Raw genomic sequence first — 16,386 nt, forward strand, 5'->3', positions numbered from 1 at the left:
TTAAGTGCTTGTGCTTGTGTATGCCTGTAACAAGATCTGCTGCCGCTAAAATGGAAGAAACGATGCTCAATTTGCTCCAGCAAATCCAAAATGGCCAACAGGTGTTGCAACAAGAAATGAAAAGCAACCAAGAGAAGTTGGAAGAAAATTCTAGAAATTTTGAAGAAAATTCTAGAAATATTCAAGAGAAGTTCGAGAAGTTGGAAGAAAATTCTAGAAATTTTGAAGAGAAGTTCGAGAAAATGGAAGAAAATTCTAGAAATATTCAAGAGAAACTCGAGAAGATGGAGGAAAATTCTAGAAAGATTATCGAAGAAGTCTCTACATCAATTGAAGAAAAAGTTGAAGATAGAATTACGGAAGTTTCCAAAACATTTAAAGCAACATTCGTTGAGATTGAGCACAAGTATGAAGAGCTGCGCGAGCAATTCTTGCGACTGACTACGGAAAAGCGTACTAGTAGTGCCCCAGATGAATTACTGATGGACCGTCTTCTTGAGGTGCCACAGTCTACTCATTACAAGAAGGTCGACCCAGAAACAAATACAAGGGTAGAAGGCGACGTTCAGCAAGCCCGAGTAAAGCCACCTACTTTTGATGGTAAGATTCCTTGGACCACGTACGTTCGACAGTTTGAAGCAGCGGCTGCGGCAAATAAATGGACTCTTCAAGGCAAAACTACAGCCCTGATTCTTGCTCTGAGAGGAGATGCTCTGGATGTGTTGCGGACTATCCCCGAGGATCAACAGAACTTCCAACAAATAGTAGCGCGACTCGAAATGCGATATGGCGATAAACACCTTCAGCAAGTTTACTATGCCCAAGTCAAGAACCGAATGCAGAAACCTTGAGAAAGTTTGCAGGAACTTGAAGCGGACATCGCTAGACTGATTCGATTGGCATACCCTACGGCACCGGAGAGCTTTCTTGATCAACTGGCTGTAACATTTATCGATGCCGTTCATGATGGAGATGCCCAGCAGGCTTTGAGACTGGCTAGGCACGACAAAATTGAGAAAGCTTTGGCCCATGCGTTAGAATTCGAAGCCGCCAAGAAAGCTAGTCATGGAATTGCGCGAGTACGTATGGTGGAACCTCGCAGTGAGAGCCGGGTAAGAACCATCGAAGAGGAAGGTGGCTCTGAAAGTTTTGAAGAAAAGGTCAGTAAAGTAGTGGAAGAAAAGGTCAGTAAAGTAGTGGAAGAAAAGGTCAGTAAAGTAATGGAAGAAAAGGTCAATAAAGCAATACAGTCACTGGCAAAGAAACGTGAACCACGGCGAGATTGGACACGTTCGCCGCAACTGCCAAAAACCATTGCAGCAGTCGGAAAACTAGGAAAGGTCGACAGGAAGGGGCTATCGTCGACCTGCAGAAACAAAGCCCCGATCTTCACTGTAAACATTACGTCGTCTGGAAAAGTTCTGAGTTTGTACATCGACGGCCGAGTTAATGGAGAAGACAGATCCTTGCTAGTAGACACAGGTGCAACAAGAACTATTGCAAGAACAGAGTTATTGAAGAATCATTCTCGGATCTCATCTTCGACCGTGCAGTTAAAAACAGCAACTGGTGAAAGAATAAAAACGCACGGAGAAATACAAATGTCTGTCACCACCGGAAAGACCACCATCAATCACCAGGTGCTAATTGCTGATATTTCTGATCAATTCATCTTGGGGATGGATCTTCTTAAGAAACTCGGAGCTGTGTTAGACGTGAAAAAGGGCGTGTTAAAGGTCGGTGATGAAGAACTCCCTTTCCATGAAGACAAAGAAGATGTCATCCGCCTGTTAACCACTCATGACGTCATTATACCCGGACTTAGTGAAAAAATTATAATGCCCACTTTAGATGGATATTGTCGCCAGGGAAGCCTACGGATAGTCGAAGCACTAAACGAAAAGGAATTTCTAGTGGCTAGGGCTCTGGTAAAAGTTCAAAATGGCGTTCCGATTCGAATTATGAATTTGAAAGATAGTCCTGTTAAGCTAAGCAAACGAACTGCAGTTGGACAGTGTGTGCCCATCTCGGCTATTCGCTCTGTGAGATCGGAAAATCTATCTAAAGGAAAGTATCCAAGAGAGCTGATAGATATGGTCATTAAAAACACTCCAGATTTGGACAATAGACAACGACAAAAGGTGAAAAATATGCTTGTGGAATTTCGGGATGTGTTCGCGGTAAACGACCAGGACAAGGGAAAGACAGGCATAGTCACCCATAAAATAATACTGGCAATTCCCAACCGATTAGACAACAGCCAAGGCGACTCCCATTGGCTAAACGAGACGAAGCGGAAGAGATTATTAGAGACATGAGAAAACAAGGTGTCATCGAGCCATCGAATAGTCCTTGGTCATCACCGATAGTGTTTGTAAAGAAGAAGGATGGCTCCACAAGATTTTGCGTTGACTACCGTCTGTTAAATTCGGTCACCAAGAAAGATAGCTATCCACTGCCAAGAATAGACGACACCTTGGACACTCTATCTGGAGCCCAATGGTTTTCCACACTCGACCTAAAGAGTGGTTATTGGCAAGTGGGAATGGAATCGACAGACCGAGAGAAGACCGCGTTTTCTATAGGCTCTGGACTTTGGCAATTCACAGTAATGCCTTTCGGATTGTGTAATGCCCCCGCGACGTTTGAGAGACTTATGGAAGGAGTTCTAAGGGGACTAACGTGGCAGACATGTCTGGTATATTTGGATGATGTAATTGTCGTAGGAAAAACTTTTGAAGAACACCTAAAGAACCTGAGAGAGGTGTTTGGACGATTACGAGAGGCCAATTTAAAACTAAGTCCCAGGAAATGCTTTATGTTCCAAAAAGAAGTTAAATATTTGGGGCACATCGTATCTCGTGATGGTGTTACAGCTGACCCAGAGAAGATTATAGCGATTCAAGAGTGGGCGATTCCTGAGAACAAGCACGAGATTCGAAGTTTCCTCGGTTTGTGCACCTATTATAAACGATTCGTGAAAGGATTTGCCAACATTGCCAAACCATTAATAAAGTGACAGAAGAAGGCAATGAGTACGAATGGAGTGAAGACTGTCAAAGAGCTTTCGAACATCTCCGGCAGGCTCTTACTAGCGCACCTATCCTTGGCTACCCCAGAAATGAAGGAAAGCTTGTGCTAGATACCGATGCCAGTAACACCGCCATTGGAGCTGTTCTCTCTCAATTGCAAGACGGACAGGAAAGAGTCATTGCCTATTTCAGCAAAGTACTGTCGAAACCCGAGAGGAATTATTGTGTGACTAGGCGAGAGCTCCTGGGTATGGTAAAGGCATGCGAACATTTCCATAAGTACCTTTACGGCCGCAAGTTCCTGATAAGGACAGATCATGCAGCGCTAAAGTGGCTCTTGCAGTTCCGAAACCCAGAAGGACAGGTGGCAAGATGGTTAGAACGTCTTCAGGAATATGACTACGACATTGAACACAGGGCGGGAAAAGTTCACAATAATGCAGACGCTTTGTCAAGAAGACCGTGCAAGGACAACTGCACACATTGTTCTAAAATAGAAGACAAGATTGGCCATCTGCGACGAACAACTGTAGAGAGTGAGGAGTGGAAGCCAAGCGAAATCAAAACGGCCCAAGAAAACGACCCAAGTTTAAAAACTGTTCTGAATTGGATGCGCCACGGACAAAGACCAGACTGGCAAGACATTAGTGCCACAAGTCCTGAAGTAAAGAGTTATTGGGCCAATGGAATAGCCTGACTCTGAAAGACAACCTGTTGTATAGGACCCTTGAAAGTGAAGATGGCACCGAATCGACGCTGCAATTAGTAGTACCTAGGAGTAAAGTGTCGGAAGTATTGCGAAAATTGCATGACGGCACTTCCGGAGGACACTTTGGTATTACGAAAACGTTGCAAAGGGTACGTGAGCGATTCTATTGGGTCAACCGTAAAGAAGATGTCCGGCGATGGTGTCAAAAATGTGAGTTTCTTGCTACTGGAAACGGACCAGTTTCCAAGAAGAAGGCACCCATGAGGCAGTATAACGTTGGTAGTCCGATGGAACGAGTTGCTATCGATATCGCAGGACCGTTTCCCGAGACAAGATGGCGGAAATAAATATATCCTAGTCGCTATGGATTATTTCACAAAGTGGACTGAAGCTTACGCCATTCCAAACCAAGAGGCAGCAACAGTTGCAGAAGTGTTGGTAAAGGAGTTCTTTACACGTTTTGGTGTTCCTATAGAAATCCATTCAGACCAAGGAAGGAACTTTGAATCGGCTTTGTTTCAAGATGTTTGTCGATTGGTAGGAGCCAATAAAACCAGAACAACACCTTTGCATCCTCAGTCAGATGGAATGGTTGAGAGAATGAATCGAACGATGGGTAAATATCTTTCAAAAGTCGTGGCAGAACATCAGAAAAATTGGGACCAGTTCCTCCACCTGTTCCTTATGGCATATCGATCAGCCGTCAACGAGACCACGGGTCAGACTCCTGCCTGCCTTATGTTGGGTCGTGAACTACGCCTTCCATGTCATCTCGAGTTTGGGCGTAAACCCCATGAAGAATATGTCGCAGGTGAAAATTATGTTGACCAACTAAAGGCGAAGATGAACGATATTCACGACTTGGCTAGAAATCATATTCAGATTGCCAGCGATCGCATGAAAAATCAATACAACCTCCGCTCGGCCAATGAAACTTTTGAAGCTGGAGATCTGGTATGGCTGCACAATCCACAGAGACGAAGAAGTCTTTCTCCCAAGCTACAAAGACAATGGGAAGGTCCGTATGAGGTGATCAAGAAAATAAATGACGTGATATATCGTATCAGAATGAACCACCGGAAACTGAAAGTTGTCCACATTAATCGACTCGCACGATATGCCGGATCCAACAACAACGAAGAAGTTAGAGGTATTCGAGAAGAGGAACGCAGCTTTGGGATCGAGCCAAACTTTAACGATTTTATGTCAAATTACGCCCAGCGGAAGAAAGCTCGATTTGGCGTTACTCAGGAAATTTGTCAAAATATTTTTGAGCTTCCGATTAACGTTTCCATCGCCCATTGTGTCGCCGAAGACCTTCGCATGGGTAGAGGTATAGCTTCCGTATTCCGGAAAAGATTTGGAAGAATGGACGAGTTGTTAAAGCAAAGACCACGAGTGGGTAAAGTACTGCGCTTGGAAGATAGTCAACGCTCTTTGTTCTACTTGGTTTCAAAGAAAACGTCAGAAGGAAAACCCACCTATGAAAACCTCTGGTCTGCTTTAAAAAGCTTAAGGAAACTCATGGCATACTATGACATAAATAGCTTGGCGATTCCGAAGATTGGATGTGGTTTAGATGGGTTGGACTGGAAAATAGTGCGAACCATGATCGAAGTGATTTTTAGAAACACTAGCGTTCGAATTATAGTATGCTGCTTCAACCCACAGGGGACGACCCTCCGCAAAACTGTGGACTGTTACTTTTTCAAGAAAGGTGTTTGTCGAGCAGGCTCTGACTGCAGATTCCGACACGAGGCATTAAAAAGTAATACTAACGCAGTTTCTGAACGAGACGTCCAGAATTAAGAAGGGGGCAGTGTAACGGAAATGCTGCAGACATGACGTCGCCTTTGGCACTCTGGAATTCTCTACGCGTATTCGAGAATGTACTGGACTTACATTGCTTGCGTGTATAAATGGTTGCGGACCGAACATCGCGGCAGTCTACTATCGAACGAGATCGAGTGCGAACGAAACATAGAGCGTGAAAAGCTGATATAAATTTCGAAGTGTGTGATATAAATAATCGATATAAATTGTACGGATTTTATAGTGTTTTAGTTTTGTTTAATAAATATTGATATAAATCGAACCCGAATTTATATAAATAACGTTACAATACACATAACCTGCAAACGTTATAATTGAAGATAATTTTAGTTTACCTGCTTACCTATTGTAAGTAGGTGTAGTGGGTATATGTTAATGTCATGTTATCAAGATGAATTTTGTTGATATCTACATTTCAAGTACATAGGTATGAATTCCTCGAGGAATTCCTAGAATATGCCAAAGGCGATAGAAAGAAACTATTAATTAAATCTACTTAAAGCAATAACATTGCAGACCAATATTGACCTACGGAAGAGAGACAGTTGGGTGCTGAACGAATCACAAAAAACCAGACTACACGCTACAGAAATGAAGTACTTGCGAAGGGTAAGGGGAGTTGGTGGAATTCCTAGTGAGAAGATAAAAATAGAAGTGGATGCTCTGATAGAGACCTTTGATAGACAAAAATTAAAACGCTTATTTGGACGCCTTGGACAAATGGAAAACAGTTGGCGTGCGAAACACATATGGAACACCAGAATTCAAAATAGGAAGAAAAGGGGAAGCATAAAGACAACATAGGATATGTACCTAAGTAACAAGAATACTTCAAGATCAAGGCATGGAATATGGGAGGAGGCTAAAGGTGCCTTTAGACTAGAAAGAAAACTCGCGCGATTTACTGTCGGACACTACTGTCTTAAGTGTAAATAGCATTGCGAGTCCATTTGACAGAACTCGCGGAAGAATTCTTGCGACACTTTTCTTGCCAGTCTAAACAGGCAAAAGTGCAGCTCGCCAAGTTCTCGCAAACTTTCCATTTCGTTTCGATATTTTGACGAGTAAACGTGCGAGTTTTATTATATTGTGGCACGTAACTAAGTATCCTGCTTTTTAATTTTGTAATAACAGTTCCTGAAGGTGTACCGCTGACATACGAATACAATTTTTAAATTGGTGGGATTGATTCTCAGATTCTCAGCTCATCAATTAATTTATGGTAGGGCCCATACTTTTCTCTTCTTGAAATCCATTCTCTCACCCAACACTTCTTTTGTGCTTCACATTATTGCATAAAACTACAGCCGCGGCAACACAAAGATGTGCTATTGGCACCATAATGTGAGATAAGTTATCGAAAACAACTGCTAGGTAACAACCATGGTGTATAATACACCATGGTATCAACTGACAGCATTTTCGGAAGCTAACAGTCCTGCTAGTGTAAACAGTTTTGTGAGAACTTGCGACAGCAATGGCTCACCTAACTTGCCCGACAGTTTATCGCCACACTCCGACACTTATTGCGCACAGTTTAAATATATGTGGAAGTTTCTCCCGCGAGATTCAAGTAACTTGCTAGTCTATCTACGCTTTAAGAAGTTAACGCGAGATAGGAAAAAATGGAGCACAATAGTTTATAACTTGGTTTATAGTGACTTATCTGGTAGAATATTATGTTAATTTGTTTTCCGTACACCATGATGGTAGAAGGGTTTTGATTATAATAAATACGTAATAACGTTACAATTCTTGTTGTTTATTCCATATTATGCTGTAAAGGATCATGACGGTTGCTTTCAAGTTGGAGCGATAATGTAACTAGAATTCACAGTGATGACGGAAGGCTTTACTAATTCGAGCGCGTTAAAGCAAATTCAAATTTAAGCGCGCTTGCGTTTGCGCAGTACAGGGAGTCAAGGCGGGTCCCCATGTGCGCAATCTTCGCGTAAGCGTATGGCGTTCAGCGATATGATTGGCTTTCGTGAACATATCATTACGCGTCGCCATATTTGTTATGCTGCCAAAATTTGCGCTTCGGATACGCCACAAAGTTGACTTGCTTTCTACTTTTTTGCGTAACGTAACCGCGTAACTACGGTGTTTTAGGTTATATTTTTGGAGTTTTTTTTCATCTTTTTTTTGTAGTTAAACGTAAATAGCATTTTTGTTTATTTATGTTCAAGTGATGAACGATTACACAGCGGAACAAAAAAAATAAAAATGTCTGCGGCACTAATTTTATTAATGAATTTTATAAACACTGGTATTTGATATACACTATATGCATTTAGTTTTTTTGGATTGATTCTGGTTCTTGGGATAAACGAAACGTAATAAATCAATGCAAAATTTTAAACTACCCTTCTAAAGTTGTATTTATTTGAATATTTCCATCTAAGTTTGGTTATCTATTCATGGATTTAGTAGTAAATATTTCATTGATCAGCTATTAGACCGAAATTATCAGTTCGTCAATATGGAGGTAGGAAAATCAAATGTGATTCTAAACCAATGCTAAACCCAAAAATTATCCTTTTTCCACCACTTCACATCAAGCTCGGGCTAATGAAACAGTTCATCAAAGCCCTTGATAAGACGGGTGACTGTTTTAAGTATGTGTGTAAAACATTTCCAGCTCTAAGTATGTAAAAGTTGAAAGCGGGCATCTTCGATGGACCCCAAATCCGAACACTTATAAAAGATACTGAATTCGTGAACTATATGACACAAATTGAATCTGAGGCATGGTTAAGCTTTGTTTTAGTAATCAAAAATTTCTTAGGGAATCATAAAGCTCCAGACTATGCAAAACTAGTCACTAAAATGCTTCAAAATTTTAACAAATTAGGAGCTAATATGAGCATTAAAGTGCACTTTTTGCATTGTCATTTAGATAGATTCCCGGATAATGTGGGCGATTAAAACGAGGAACAAGGAGAACGGTTCCACTAGGACATTAGGGTCATGGAAGAAAGATACCAAGGTCGATGGGACCGCCACATGATGGCAGACTACTGCTGGACCTTAGTAAGGGATTGTCTTGATCAGAACCATGGCAGAAAAGCCTACAGAAAAAGTTTTTTGTGATTTTTTTGAACTTTCGTCAGTGAACTGCATAGATATATTTGTTTTTGTTTCATTCCTAAAGATCAACTTAATAAAAGTATTTTTTCAGTGCAAATTGGTATTTTTATTAAAATTTTTGATTTAAATAGTTAATAGTTTTTATCTCAAAAACTGGAGCCAATTTTACAAATCTGATATTTTTCCAGTATTCAGCACACTAGTCTGATACAAAATTGACTTCGATCTGCCATACCGCAAAATTACTGTTCCCCAGTGTTATGGATCAGGTAAGCGTTTATTAATAATTATTTATCATAACAACGATTATTATAGCACATGCTAGTCGTGTATCAGGCGAGGCGTGTACTATAATAATAGTTTATAATCTAAATTACGTACAAAACTTTATCTACTTGCTTTTTTTTTTGCAACAATGTTGAGGTGCATCCATTTCTTAATACTACTTTTTGTTTTACTAGATGTACAAGTGTGGATATTGCGGGTTTTTTCTCAATTCATTCTGTGAGAACTTGCTCGAACATGACTGTCTCCTAAATATATTCGTGGAAGGTGAACATGATTTAGTAGAAGACAACAAAAAGGTTTTGACTATTGGTAAATTAATAATAGATATGTAACCAAATTTCTTTATACAGTATTTTTTATTCCAGTGGAAAAAGGAACAAGTACAGTGGTAGGGTCCAGTTCCGTCACGAAAGATGCCCCAACAGAGTCATTTGAGGAGCTTCTTATAACATATGTGCAGGATCGTCCAGCTCTGTACAATATCACTCTTCCTTTGTCAGAACGGACAGTAGGAAAAAAGAATGCCCTTTGGATGGAGGTATTCAATCTTTTTGGAGGAAAGTATACAATAGAAGACCTCCAGAAAAAATGGAAGTACTTGAGGGACTGCTATATTAGAGCAAGGAAAAAAGTAACACAATACATTCCAAGTGGTTCTGGTGCTTTGCAAAAAGTTGATCCGGGATTTAGGCACTATGCGCTAATGACCTTCCTTAATGATGACACTACTAGCACTCAAAGGTACGAAAATGTGCTGAAGTAGAATACAATACTTATGATTGCTTTTATAGGACTGTCTGTTCAGTCCCAGACATTGCCATCGCAGGTCCAAATGGAATCACTCCAACCCCAAGCCCGATGACATCTCCTGACATTTCTAGGGAAAGCATTCGTCCGATACCAAAGAGTAAGATTTGTGTTTATTTTCATTTCACTCATATAAATATAAATATTATAGTTAGAAGTAGCCCTGTGAATTCAATAAAAAATAATAAATTCATTTTTTTATTCAAATCAAGTCATCGAAATACTAGAAATATAAAATTCATAAAATTAAATGTAATCCATATGATTTCACATCTATAAAGATCAAAAACAGTAAGGTTCTTGTAGTTAGAATCTTGAATAAACAAATAATTTCGAGTACTTTTTTTATTTTTAGGAAGAAAAACTGACCATTCGAAAGATCTAGAAAAAGAAATTTTGGAAGCGGTATCCGCCCCAATTAAACTAGATGGTGTGGATGGATTTCTACTGCGTCTCGGTGAAAGTCTGCGAAAGTTGCCCTACAGAGAGCGAAGATTAAAATTATACAACTTGTGTATGAGACTGAAGTGAATTTGGGCGATAACCAATAATAAAATATAGTTGTATTTTTATAATTAGTATTCATTATTCAATGCCTTCTGCCACTGCATTACAAAAGTAATCAGCAAACAATTCTCTATATTGTGCTGCACGTCTGCTAAAGGTATTTGTTCCAGTTCTTGTAATATTTGATAACCCATCAGTAGTGACTGATTCATTTGTTTCCTCACATCTTGAATAATTTTGTGACTCAGCGATTTGCATTAGTAGAAAGTTATGCAAACAGACACAAGCTTGTACAATTTTTCTAACTGTATCTTCACTAGCTATTATCGGTTTACGAAAAACTCGCCACTTAGAAACTAGAATACCAAAAGCATTCTCAACAATTCTTCTAGCCCTACTTAGTCTATAATTAAAAACTTTTTTACGCAAATCTAGGTCTCCTCTTCTTGGATATGGGCGCATTAAATAGTTGGTAAGAGGAAATGCCTCATCACCAACTATTACATATGGCAAATTATCTTCTGGTGGTGGTAAATGGAAGTTAGTTTGTTCAAATCCCATGCCTAGTCGACTATCACGAAATATTCCGCTGTCACTCATCCTACCAGGAGCTCCAATATCTACCATTATAAACTTGTAGTCTGCATCAGCAATGGCAAGCAAATTAATAGAATGTGTGCCCTTGTAGTTGTAATAGGCTGAGCCAGATTTGGGAAGTGCCTGCAACAATTAATTGCAATTTCTATATCCAAATTTATACAAGTAATTGCTTAGATATTGTTATTGTGCTAAATTTATTATACCTGTATGTTAACATGCTTACCATCTATAGCTCCAATGCAATGTTTGAAATTCCATTTCTCTTCAAAAGTTTGAGCTATTGTTTTCCAATAGGTGTCTGTAGGATCATAAAATACTTTGTTCTTCAAACCTTCCCAAATTGCATTACAAGTTTCAAATATAATTCTAGAAACACTTTGTTTACCGACTCGGAAATTGTAGGACAATGAAGTCATACTATCCCCGGATGCTAAATATCTTAATGTTATCTCCAGTCGTACTTTTGCAGGTATGGGTTCTCTTATTAACAATTTTTTTTGTACATAGGGCCCTACTATTGACAGCAACAGGTCAAATGTTTCTGGAGCCATTCGTAAAAAATTGAAAAATTTGTTTCTATCTGTCCTTCGCATTTCCATAATCAAATTACTACTGGTACCTTGTAATAGTCGCTGTTCTTCCTTAAATACATCTCTTACCCACATTCTCTTATTGGTTTTATGATATTTCTGAACTAATTTATACAATTTGTAAAGCTTTATAACTTGTTGTTGTAAGGAATACTTTTGCACTGAATAACAACGGTTCATTTTAATAACTAGTGCCTCAATTGAACACAAAAGTATTCTACAGTTGATATTTTCCATTTTTTATCATAAAAATTCAAATATGTTAGGTTAAAGTCCTTTTGTTTATGTTTTTTGCAGCGTAACGAGCGTAACATAAACTCGCTTCAATTGGAACGTGTACGCCAAAACGCGCGTAATTACGCCGATACGTTTACGCCTAAATTTTACGCACATGGGGACCCGCCTTCAGTGTGGAACACATCTGCAAGTCTGTTGTTATGACATACATAACCTCTTTGCAGATTCAAAAAATGGAAAAGTCTTAAGAAATTACTTCTTGTGATACACGCCACATGGTTATGTACTCCTCGCATGGACAAATCAAAAATCAATGCCTTGCACATTTGCATTAGAAGGTATCTACCATGCATATCTGAAGTCATTGTTTAAATAGTGTAGTGTGGTGTGTGTCAACCATTCATATGGAGGCGGTTCTGTGTAATTTATTGTACAGAAGAACAAACTATTCGTCAGAAAGTGATTCTAGCTCGGATGATGAGTGGGCTGCAGTTTTAAACGAGAGAGGGGCACGTCAACTGCGTCCACGTATACTGGATTACTCCAATCTTGTTGACCGGTACCTAGACCATGAATTCAAGAGCAATGTTAGGTTAGTGAATGATGCACTAACTGTAAATGTGATGCAGATACATTTTCAGAATGTCAAGAGTTACTTTTGAATTTATTCTTGAAACTATAGGCCAAGATTTATCGCGGCAGACATTGAAAGGTAATCCGGCCATTCCATCACAGCAGCAATTAATGATAGCTCTGTGGAAAATTGCAACTGTGGACTCATACAGGTGGAAAATTAAAAACCGACCTGTGTTTCACAATCTAACAGTCTATTTACAGGTCTGTATGCGACCGATTTAATGTGGGCAAAGCCACTGCTCTGAGAGCTGTGCGTAGAGTCACTAAAGCTTTGTATACAAAATCGAATTTATTTATTCAATGGCCCAGTCGTGAACGAGCAATCACAATAATGTGTGGATTTGAGGAATGTAGTGGATTTCCGAAAACCATAGGTGCTATTGAACGATATTGAAGAAAGGCTAAATGCGCATTGTAATACACGCAACGCCCACGTTTTCCTAACTACTGATATAGTTTAAAAGTACGAAACTCTCAAGGAAAATATATTCCACTAAGGGCTTTGCTTGATTCGGGGTCAGATAGTAACTTCATTGGTAAGGGTGTTTACCGAATGTTAGGATTAAAGCAACAAAGAACAAACGTGTCGGTGTCTGGAATAGGTCATACGGTCAGTAATATTCACAACCAAGCCCAAGTAACGATTGGTTCTATGTACAATGACTTTAGTAGAACATTAAAATTTTTGATTATTAATGAAATTACAGCCACCATACCATCTGTACGATTTGACAAAATTAATTTCCAAATTCCGGCCGATATTAACTTGGCAGATGTGGATTTTAATGTGCCGGGAAGGGTGGACATATTAATCGGAGCGGAAGTATTTTATGACATATTATTATCGCGTAAACTCGAGTTGGGGAAAAATAAACCTATCTTAAGAGAATCTCAATTGGGTTGGCTCGTTACGGGAAAAATTACGCACGAGGATTTCGTTCAAAAGCGTAATTGCAATACTTGTGTTCGAGACGTGAAGCTACTAGGTCAGTTGCAAAAATTCTGGGAGGTTGAGAATTTCGAAATACCCCGCGAATACGCAAGTGAGAACGAAGAATGTGAAGTCAACTTTATTAACACTTCGAGTAGGGACGTCGACGGTAGGTTCATCGTGCAGCTCCCCCTTAAGGGGTGCGAGTTGGGAGAGAGTGGGGCAACAGCATTAAAAAGGTTCTTAAGCCTAGAATGGCGATTGGCTACAGATGTCGTGTTGAAAAAGAATTATTCGGATTTTATGACGGAATATCACAATTTAGGCCATATGGAATTGGTCAAATCGATTGACCACCGAAGCGATATTGATGAAGGGGAATTAATTTATTACATTCCACACCACGCGATCCTGAAAGAAGCGTTGAGTGAAAAGTAATAAGAGACGCAACTTGATCAATTTATATGAGGCTTGTGCGGGCACCGACAAATAGATGCGCCAGTTGTCAAAAGGCACCGAGATCACAGAGTACTTGACTTTTATTCGGTGCCGAGGCCCCGAGATGTTTCAGTGACGTAATTGATTGGAAAGTGTTGGTGATGACGTCACGACAGGGCTGCCAAATAAACAGCTGATGGAAATAAAACAATTCATTCACGACAAAACCATATATTTCTCTTATATATATGGACAAAACACAAATTCATTTTTAGTGCGCGTTTTGCAATGGCGTTATGTTTCCGATTTCCCTTTTTAGTGTTACTGTTGTGGATGTCCACATGATTCAAGACGGGAAACGTGCAGTTGTTCCGATTTCCAGCAGAAAATAAACAATTTTACAAGTGGAAGATGTGCAGGTAAGATCTTTGAAACCCAAAGCCCTATTTGTACGCCAAATGATAGTTCAGAAAGTAATAAATACTCTTCTCTACAAAAGTTTATTACTCTACTCACCTTGGACAATATTAATTGTAGTAGAGCCAATCGAGATCCGAAGTAGAGTGATGGTAACAAAATGTTGGGTCACCACTACCATATTATTCCCATGGAATAAAGAGGGCACGTGGAAATTTCTTTATCCAGAAACGTGGAAAAGGTGTGTATTAATAAACATTTTTCTGAAATTTGAAAGTGTATTTTCAGAAAAACCAAAAAAGTTTGACCAGTAAGAAATGTAACGAAGAACCGGGAACCATGGAAGCAGGTCCTTTCACTTCAACATTTCTGCTAAAATCTCGAACACTTGAAAAAACCGAGTTGTACTTTTTCAAAGAAGAAAATACTAATTTAAATGAAACCCTACAACTACAACAGTGTGAAAAAAAACTATTGTTCCAAGATATTAGTGGGGCTCACTTTTTAGTGTAGCTGGGCTGTGGAAATCATACCACCAGAATAATCTATTATGTACGTTGATGAAGTTTCGATTAAATTTAAAATATTTTAAGTGTTTTAGATTTACAGTGAGTAGGTAACATGAAAATGCAAAACATTATCGTCACATTTATATGTGCTACTTGTAATGTTGTACGCGGGCCTTATGAGTAATATGAGTAATAGAGAGAAAAATTATCTTTTTATATCGACATGCTTCAAAGACATCACAAATGGCAGAATTGTGTTGGATTGCACGGAAATTGAAGGTGCAATTCCGCATTCCTTTAAAAAAGCTTTATCTTCTGATTACAAGCAGTGCAGCAACAACTTTTGAGAGTGATTTATTTCCAGGATCATTACATTAGACAAAGTGGCGTCATGCCTCATTTGAGAGAGCATTCCACTGTATTGTTCAAACTTGTGCACCACTAGATTTTCAATATGAGAATTAAAAAAATGTTTACCATTGGCCACTGATTAAATGAATTAAAATTAAGGAAGATGTACAAATAGTTTTATTTCATTTTCCATATGTGTAAATATCAATACATATTTAATTAAAAACTAAAATCACTTACTAAGAAAACTAACAGATAACAATACAATACTAACTGTTTTAATAATTTACCTAAAAGGTTACAAACATATTAAATTTGAATTGTTCTCCATTCTTACATCTATCGCAATTTAGGAGTCCACATGACAAAGATCTTTTCATCATAAGAACAAGTTCTTGTATTTAATGAAAAGCATGGTGTGACCTTTTCACATTTGAACTACCATCAAATATGAATTTTTGCTCATTCTTAATTCATCTAGTATTCTATGACCAAATGGATACTTTATTTCTGTAATCTACGACGTTGTCATTATGGCAGATTTACCATGTCCACTTTGGATTTCATAAGACCTTATGAATTCATTACGCTTTCTCCAGACACAGCGTTAATCCTGCGCGGTTCTGTCTGAACGATTTGAAACATTTTCATGTAAATAAGGTCCTCTTGAGAATCGCGCGATTACCGGCGTGTCGGAACAAGCACGCAAATAATAATTACTGCTATTTTCCATCGCGAACGCCAAAATTGACAAATGTGATTACCATGACATCCACTAGTATGGGCACTTGATAATTTTGTTGGCATTTCTAGATTAATAGGTATTAATTGACGTTTGTTAATTTAAAGGTTGACAGTTTCAAATCGTATCTCATCGGACAATCACCGCAAAATTGGCCCGGCTCCACAAGTATGAACTACCAACAACAACGGCAGCAGCAAATTAGCTTTGACAGATCGTCACGACAAATATGTTGCACTTCCATTGGTACTTGCTAACTGGAGTGCAGAAAGTTTGAGGACTACCACCTATCTGCATGGGGCTAAGTGTTTCATACATTGCTTATTTAAATAGAATTTAAAAATTGTGTGGAAATTAATCTTACCTGTTTAGTGCTTTCAATCTCATCCTCTGTTCGTGGCACCACATCACATTGCACTTTCGGAAACAATTCCAACACGGAAACTGCGTTGTTTCAATAGATGAGATTGGCTCTTTCCATTAGGATACTGTATCAGTTTTTCTCTCGATTTTACGAATATTGTTATTTGCATACAGCAAAACAGCACAGATATGCTGTTACTAAATTGCCACTTGCTACAACTTCTTCGTTTAAATTAACCTAAAATAAAATGTTGAGTTACCTGCACTTATATCACATATTATTATAAAAAAACCTTATGCAAAGCA

The 16,386-nt window shown here is 38.9% G+C and overlaps 2 protein-coding genes and 2 long non-coding RNA genes across 4 annotated transcripts; 3 read left to right on the forward strand and 1 right to left on the reverse strand.

The window, feature by feature from the left end:
* The first annotated feature begins 8,940 nt into the window (after positions 1 to 8,940).
* LOC116179871 lies at positions 8,941 to 10,290 on the forward strand. The gene is made up of 4 exons (XM_031499757.1): positions 8,941 to 9,261; positions 9,318 to 9,693; positions 9,744 to 9,859; positions 10,115 to 10,290. Exons 1-4 carry the CDS (start codon positions 9,126 to 9,128, stop codon positions 10,288 to 10,290), a joined length of 804 nt encoding a protein of 267 aa, XP_031355617.1. The 5' UTR covers positions 8,941 to 9,125.
* Positions 10,291 to 12,148: 1,858 nt separating this feature from the next.
* LOC116160053 lies at positions 12,149 to 13,918 on the forward strand. The gene is made up of 3 exons (XM_031473185.1): positions 12,149 to 12,285; positions 12,335 to 12,478; positions 12,531 to 13,918. Exon 3 carries the CDS (start codon positions 12,883 to 12,885, stop codon positions 13,696 to 13,698), a length of 816 nt encoding a protein of 271 aa, XP_031329045.1. The 5' UTR covers positions 12,149 to 12,285; positions 12,335 to 12,478; positions 12,531 to 12,882; the 3' UTR covers positions 13,699 to 13,918.
* Positions 13,919 to 13,923: 5 nt separating this feature from the next.
* On the forward strand, positions 13,924 to 14,941 carry LOC116160055. The gene is made up of 3 exons (XR_004143121.1): positions 13,924 to 14,117; positions 14,236 to 14,356; positions 14,404 to 14,941. It is a non-coding gene; the product is annotated as an uncharacterized LOC116160055 (long non-coding RNA).
* Positions 14,942 to 15,137: 196 nt separating this feature from the next.
* Positions 15,138 to 16,310, reverse strand: LOC116160056. Its single transcript, XR_004143122.1, has 2 exons — positions 16,082 to 16,310; positions 15,138 to 16,018 (listed from the first exon to the last, which is right to left on the reverse strand). It is a non-coding gene; the product is annotated as an uncharacterized LOC116160056 (long non-coding RNA).
* Positions 16,311 to 16,386: the final 76 nt, after the last annotated feature.

Source organism: Photinus pyralis, unplaced genomic scaffold, assembly GCF_008802855.1.
Source record: "Photinus pyralis isolate 1611_PpyrPB1 unplaced genomic scaffold, Ppyr1.3 Ppyr1.4_LG1, whole genome shotgun sequence".
Taxonomy (NCBI): domain Eukaryota; kingdom Metazoa; phylum Arthropoda; class Insecta; order Coleoptera; family Lampyridae; genus Photinus; species Photinus pyralis.

Coding starts and splice junctions, on each gene's coding strand:
- LOC116179871 (XM_031499757.1), top strand. CDS start 9,126: ATGTACAAGTGTGGATATTGCGGGTTTTTTCTCAATTCATTCTGTGAG. Junction 9,694..9,743: donor GACACTACTAGCACTCAAAG/GTACGAAAATGT, acceptor TTGCTTTTATAG/GACTGTCTGTTCAGTCCCAG. Junction 9,860..10,114: donor CATTCGTCCGATACCAAAGA/GTAAGATTTGTG, acceptor TTTTATTTTTAG/GAAGAAAAACTGACCATTCG.
- LOC116160053 (XM_031473185.1), top strand. CDS start 12,883: ATGTTAGGATTAAAGCAACAAAGAACAAACGTGTCGGTGTCTGGAATA.